At 45.9% G+C, this 6,527-nt stretch overlaps 1 protein-coding gene across 1 annotated transcript in view; it reads right to left on the reverse strand.

The window, feature by feature from the left end:
* The window catches only part of LOC134441837 (pro-neuregulin-3, membrane-bound isoform), a 77,787-nt gene extending 73,796 nt beyond the window's left edge, over window positions 1-3,991 (reverse strand). The window contains exon 1 of the mRNA XM_063192245.1: window positions 2,184-3,991. Within this exon, the coding sequence (XP_063048315.1) occupies window positions 2,184-2,901 (718 nt within the window). The 5' untranslated portion in view covers window positions 2,902-3,991. The remainder of the gene's footprint in view (window positions 1-2,183) is intronic.
* Between the last annotated feature and the right edge of the window lie 2,536 nt (window positions 3,992-6,527).

Here is a 6,527-nt window from a genome sequence, read left to right on the forward strand (position 1 = left end):
GCCTATTTAGAGCCTATTGTGCTCCATGAGGATGTATTTAAAAACATATATCCCCCGCCGTGATGCTTTAAAAATGTGAAGGGGTGTAGTCACATTTTTATTGCATTTTTACGTCATTATATTGTTTGACACATTTCTTCTTGGAGCAGGCGTCAATCTTAATTATTTAAACCTCTGAGTCTGCTGGCCCAAATGTTACATTCAATGTTTCAAGAAGGAGGCCGCACCTTGCATAGCAGTGTTTTTTATTGCACATTATATTGTTTGAAAATGGCGAGAGAGACAATATTATCGATTATCGCGATAATTTCTTGTTATCGTTATCGTCTGGCAAAAATTGTTATCGTGACAGGCCTACCTAAAACCTCCCTGATGGTGGATGTTCGATAAGCATAATAAACCTCAACAGTTTGTGGCTCTATCAGCTGGGCACTGGTCTCCTACAACAGCGAACCTGGGTTCGAGTCTGGCCTGGGTCATTTGCAGAGCCCTCCCCGTCTCTCTCCCCACTCACTTCCTGTCATTCTCTAACAGCTATCATAGCTTTTTTAAGTTATTGTAAGGCAAATAACGTAATGACCTGCAAAATACCTCATTACGTTATTGGCAGAAGGTTATTACAATATTGGAAGAGCAATATTACGTTATTGGCTTCATTACATTTCAAATGGGCCCAAATGATTACATTAAAGGGACACTGTGCAGGAAATGGTCAAAAAAGGTACTGGTACTGCCACTATGCTGCTCTTTGAAACTGGGCTGCCTATTGCCAAATGTGATCTTTACATGACAGTTTACTAAGTAATAAAAAAATATGTTCTAGTGTGGTCCAAGTACAGTCATTTTTACAGCTAAAAATGGCCATTTTTGGAAATTCAAAATGGCGGACCATGGAGAAGATCCCCCTTTTCATGTATGAAAAGTGCAATTTTCCCAGTCATAGTGAATACTTAGAATTTGATGGTGGTGGTAAGTATTCATGAAAAAGGTAATATTAGTGAGTGGGCAGCATGAATTCTGGAAATAAACAACTAAAAATCTCACACAGTGTCCCTTTAAAGCCCAAAGAAGCACACAAAATCTCAACAGTTTGTTGAGGGCAGCGGTCAGCGAGCATTGGGTGCACTGGATCCTTATAAATGCATCCAGTATAATAGCCCTCAGGTGGTCCACTAAGGACTCTACTGGAACAGGTGGTATACGAATCTCACCTCTTGCCTGTGCCAAAGCAGGTCTATTTTTGTAACATGCCAGTGAGAACATATGTTTCAGGTACATATAGTTTCAGACACCTATAGTGTACTGTACAGCATGTGTTGACATGTAGAGATGACGTTGGGAAGTGTTGAGTGGTAAATTTGCATATCAATGGTGGTGTGATCGTATTGACAGCTTGTTGAATGAATCGCAAGGAATTGCACCGTTACATGGAGATCATTTATCAAATTAAACAAATCAGGGGAGTGAAAAGTCCCCATTTTGGGAATCATCCTCAGTATTTAACAAATGGCAAAATGGGCGAGGTGAAATTACAGATAAAAGCATGGTTCAACTAAATCACAGATGAATTGACTTTTAATGGGGCATCAACTTCCTACTGGCATGCTGTAGTTGTAATTAAACTGTAATTAAAATTGAAAGAATCGATTCCACGCTGAATAGTACATGACAGTGTCTTCTTCTGCTCTTAATAGCCCATAATTCAGATTAAGCCATCCATAACAGTGACATCCACAGTCGGTTTGTGAAAAAAAGACAACATTCTGGAATCATCATCACAGTCTCGGACTGCCACATTAATCTGACAATGGAACAGTATTAGGGACACACAAAATGGACAGTATGTTTTCTTTGGCATAACTAAATTGCTGCATTGCTGAAATATTTCACAAAAATAGCAAGTATGCTTTGCTGTAATATATACACACACACACATACACACACACACACACACACACACACACACACACACACACACACACACACACACACACACACACACACACACACACACACACACAACAGATCGATAATGGACATCTCTGTATATGAAATGATGGCCTTCAACATTGCATCCCGTGACCCTGCATGGCAAAGATCATTCATTCATCCATACATCCATACACCCATACATGCATACAAGTACCACAGGAAGTGCCAGAATAAGACAGCAGCAGACTTACGTGTCGTCCCTCTGTTGTGTGTGGGCGTAGGTGTGACGACCAGCAGCTTGGTGTTGTGATCGTGCGTCCACAGCTGTGTGGAGTCGTGCAGCACGGTGGGGTTGGAGGTCTTTGAACTGGAGGTGGAGGTACCCTGGTTAGCCTTGGTGCTAACAGCAGCGGTGGTGGTGGTGAGCAAGGGGGGGTGAGGCCCGTGGCGCATGGTCGTGCTCTGCGTTCTCTGCGTGCCCTGCCTGCCTGGCATGGTGGTTCTGCTCGTGGTGGAGCTGACTCGGGTTCTGCCTCGCCCACCCACGTTGACCACCGTGGTGCTGGACGACGGCGCGGCGGTGGCGCTGACCACACGCGTGCCGGCCGTGGTGGTGGTGGTGGTGTCAAAGCTCTTTGGGAAGGTGCTGGGTTTGGACAGGAATATCGGGTCCTGCCCCATACCCTTGGCGTTGGGGTTAACCAGGTCCGTGGGTACGTAATCGCGCACCGAGCCCACCACGATCCACTTCAGGAGCATCAGGCTCAGTCCCAGGCCGATGAAGCCGATGAAGAGGGGCACCATGCACAGCCAGGTCTGCTGTCTGGGCCAGAGGGCGCAGGGGCCACAGCGCAGGAGACCCGGGCCCCTGGCAGCGCCCTGCTGGTGGCTCCCAGCTCGTCCCCTCTCCTCGGGCTCCTCCAGGATCATGGCCCCAGCGGTGCCACCCACTCCAGAACTCTCGCTCATCTCGCAAGCGGCGCGGCAAGGGTTAACCTCGTTTGAAACATGGCATTACGGATGGATGTCGAGATTGAATACGGTACTTGCAATGCGAGAAAGAAAGAAGAAGAAGGAAAAAAAAACCTCTTCCAATGCATGCAGTGCTTGCTATCCAGAACAGATGGAATCGGTAAACCAGCGACAGACATTTAACTCACAGGCAGCATTAATAGATATGCACCACACACACACACACACCCTCACAAACAGACATTTGGCAGTGTCGCAATGGTGGATTAATCCATTGTCCAATATCCCAGCTGCAAAGGTGTGTCAAACCAGCAATTATAACATCTCAGTACAGGGGATGGGTAGAAAATAAAAAACGAAGGAATCCTCGATTGGAGATGAAAAACAATCCTCTTGTGGATCCTGTTTTTGCTGCTTCCTTGACCCTGCTGCTACACCCAAGCCGACTGCACATTCCCATTTATTTACGAGGACCAGATATTTATGCAGTGATTTAGCACCAGAATTTGACAAAACCATAATATTTCAGTTTCTTGTCTGTACAACAGGCTCTCTCTTGCTCTCTCTCTCTCTCTCTGTCTCTGTCTCTCTCGCTCTCTCTCTTTTTTTTTACAACGTCTTATTTGGATGGAATTGATTTGCAGTCTTGTTTCTGCGTTGCTACTGCCCCTAACGCTGAGTCAGCTCGCCAGGTCCTCCTGGAAAGCCTCTTTTTCTGCCTGGATAATATACCGTCTCATTTGATCACCATCTTGGACCTCGCCACTTACCAGTGGTGGTGCGCCTTCTTCACGTCTAAAACAAACGCACATTTATGTAATCTGGAACCCAATCATGGATGGGAGGAGGAGGAGGAGAGGGAGAGAGAAAAAAAGATCTATACATACATGAAGCCTTCCTCCTCCCCTTAAAAAAAAAGAAAACCAGAAAAAAGGAGCAGTCACCAAATAATAAATCTCCAGAGTAATCCAGTCACATCTGTCCACTAAGGGGGTATGGTCCTGTGGTACAGTTGGGTCAGTCAAGCAATCCTTTTCCAATGTCTGCTAATGCAGCCTCTGGTGGGTAGCTCGCATGCATCCGCGCTTGCTACATTCCGCCACAGAGGGAGAAAAAGAGAGAGAGAGATAGAGAGAGAGAGAGACAGAAAAAGGGAGGGGTAGGGCAGAGAACAGCCCATCGGAGGAGAGGCAGGAGGGGGAGAGAGAGAGAGAGAGAGAGAGAGAGAGAGAGAGAGAGAGAGAGAGAGAGAGAGAGAGAGAGAGAGAGAGAGAGAGAGAGAGAGAGAAATAGAGCGAGAGTGAGTGGGGGATGGTGGATGGATGCTTCTTTTCTTTCGCGCAGAAAGCTGCAGCCCAGTTCATGGTTTGGCTTCCCTCACAGTAGTGGCAAGTCAAACGGCTAAGCCTTCCTTAGATTTTGGCAGAAACCGCTCCCCATCCCCTCCCCTCTTCTCCTCTCCCCAACTTCCTCCCCTCCTTTAACAACGCTGTATTGAAACAGCCTTCTTGTGGCTATGGTGATGGGAAGGGGAGAGAGAGCGCTTCCCTCTGAAGCAAGCATACACTGGCAGGAGGAGACGGAGGAGAAAATGGACGCTGCGAAGCAAGGATGGAGCAGGCTGCTGCGCGTGTGCATGTGTGTGTGTGTGTGTGTGTGCATGTGCATGTGTGTGTGCGCGTGTCTGTGCTGTGTGTGTGCGTGTTTGTCAGTGCGAGTGTGTGTGTGTGGAGGAGAAAAAGGGAGGAGGGGGGGGGGGGCTGCTCTGCACCTGCTCCTTCCACAAGCTCAGGAAACATTCTCCGCCTCCATTCTGGGAGGGGCTGCCAGTGTGTGTATGTGCGAGAGAGAGATATGTGCTCGGAATAATAAAATGAAAAGGGCTATATGAGAGAAAGACAGATCAGTTAAAAATGTCAGTGCTGCTCAGAGGCAAAAAAGAAGAGATGGACAGAGAGAGAGAGAAAAAAAACACAACATGAACAGAATGTATGAAGCTGAAAGATCAGACAGATGCACTACACAGCACAACACACTCACACACATACACACACACACACACAGACAGACACACACACAAAACTGTGAGCATACTGGCAGCTTGTGCAGAGGAGAGAGACAGACTCTTGCTGTGATGCATTAGATCGCTGTAACAGATCATAGGCTCACAATGTCTGCCTCAGTGTCCCTCCTCAGCACCGCCACTGTCTCAGTTTCACTGATGAGCCAGGATAAGGGAGGCAAAGGCAAAGCCACGTTTTTAAAAAAAAAGACCAATACTGAATTGGGTGTGAATGAATATCCTAAAAAAAACCCACACATTTCGCATTAGAGAGTTTGACTTTTATCACACCACTGAAGCCTTTGCTTCTTTAATTATTCATGATGTATGTATGAGTTTGGTCTGTGATGACAGCGGGGCAGTCTTTAAGGGGCTGCCAGCCACACACCAGCTACTAGTGTAACGATGTAGCTATAATGGCCATTGAACATGTACTATTACTGTGGTAATAATCATTAATCCATATGCTTAGTTTTTTTTTCTCTTTCTCAAATTTGATAGGGTATCGTTATTTTTGTAAACACTGAAAATCGGGATACTTCTCAACAGACAGATGAAAAGTATGCGCACCATTTTATGTCAAATTTGAACATCTTTGCAGCCTTTTCCCATCCTTTCTACTCTCCCCTCCCCCCCTGTGAGGCTGATCATGTATACTCCAGCGAGTTAAGATAATCTCTTGATGTTTAATCCTCAGACCATACATATGTGCTGTATAGCTCTTTACAATGTTGGCCACTGCGGTCCCATTTGACTTTGAATGGGACCCTTCAACACGCACGCCCATGCACACACACACTGCACTTTATTTATTTCTGAGAAGAAGAGGGAGTGTAAACACTCTGGGGTGCATTTCTCGAAACCAGAGTTGCTAACTACATTAGCCACTTTGTTGTTTGCAATGCAATTTCCCATTGGCAACTACTGAAGTTGCTAACTGGCCAACAACTATGCTTTCAAGAAACGTACCCCTGGTTTGGGAGTCACATGCCTGCATCCATTCCTAATCAGGATGCTTTACGTAATAGGCATGCGTGTGAAGCATGGGCATAATCACAGGCCTGTCCCGCATGGTGATTATAATTGCAGATTATTGTTTAACCTTTGTGTGTTGATTTTCGGGCATCATCATTCAACAAAATCACTGCTACTAAGCACACAGGACATATGTCTATGAAAATTACCATTGTTCCAGGTCATGCGTAACAGAGGTCAACTAGCAGAGTGTGGCGTGGAGGTGTCGAGTTCGAGACCGAGGGGGTTGGGGGGGGTGGGACTGCACAGGAACACCAGGGCGCTAAATTAACACCACCCAAATAACCAAATGCTGGTGAAATTTCAGTTTGGCCAGTAAAGACCAACTTACTAGCCACTTTGACCCATTAGTGAGTGTGCGTTTGGCTAGTAAGATTAGCATCCACTATCTGTTTTGGCTGGTCATGAAAAAAGATAATTTATAGCCCTGCATGTTACCCAAAGATTTTAGCTATTACGCTGACAAATACTGGAGCCAGCTTCCTTTTCAAATGATAACTGCCCTAATGGCGTCATGGTTTAAAAA

This window comes from Engraulis encrasicolus, chromosome 24 (assembly GCF_034702125.1).
Source record: "Engraulis encrasicolus isolate BLACKSEA-1 chromosome 24, IST_EnEncr_1.0, whole genome shotgun sequence".
In the NCBI taxonomy this organism is placed as follows: Eukaryota; Metazoa; Chordata; class Actinopteri; order Clupeiformes; family Engraulidae; genus Engraulis; species Engraulis encrasicolus.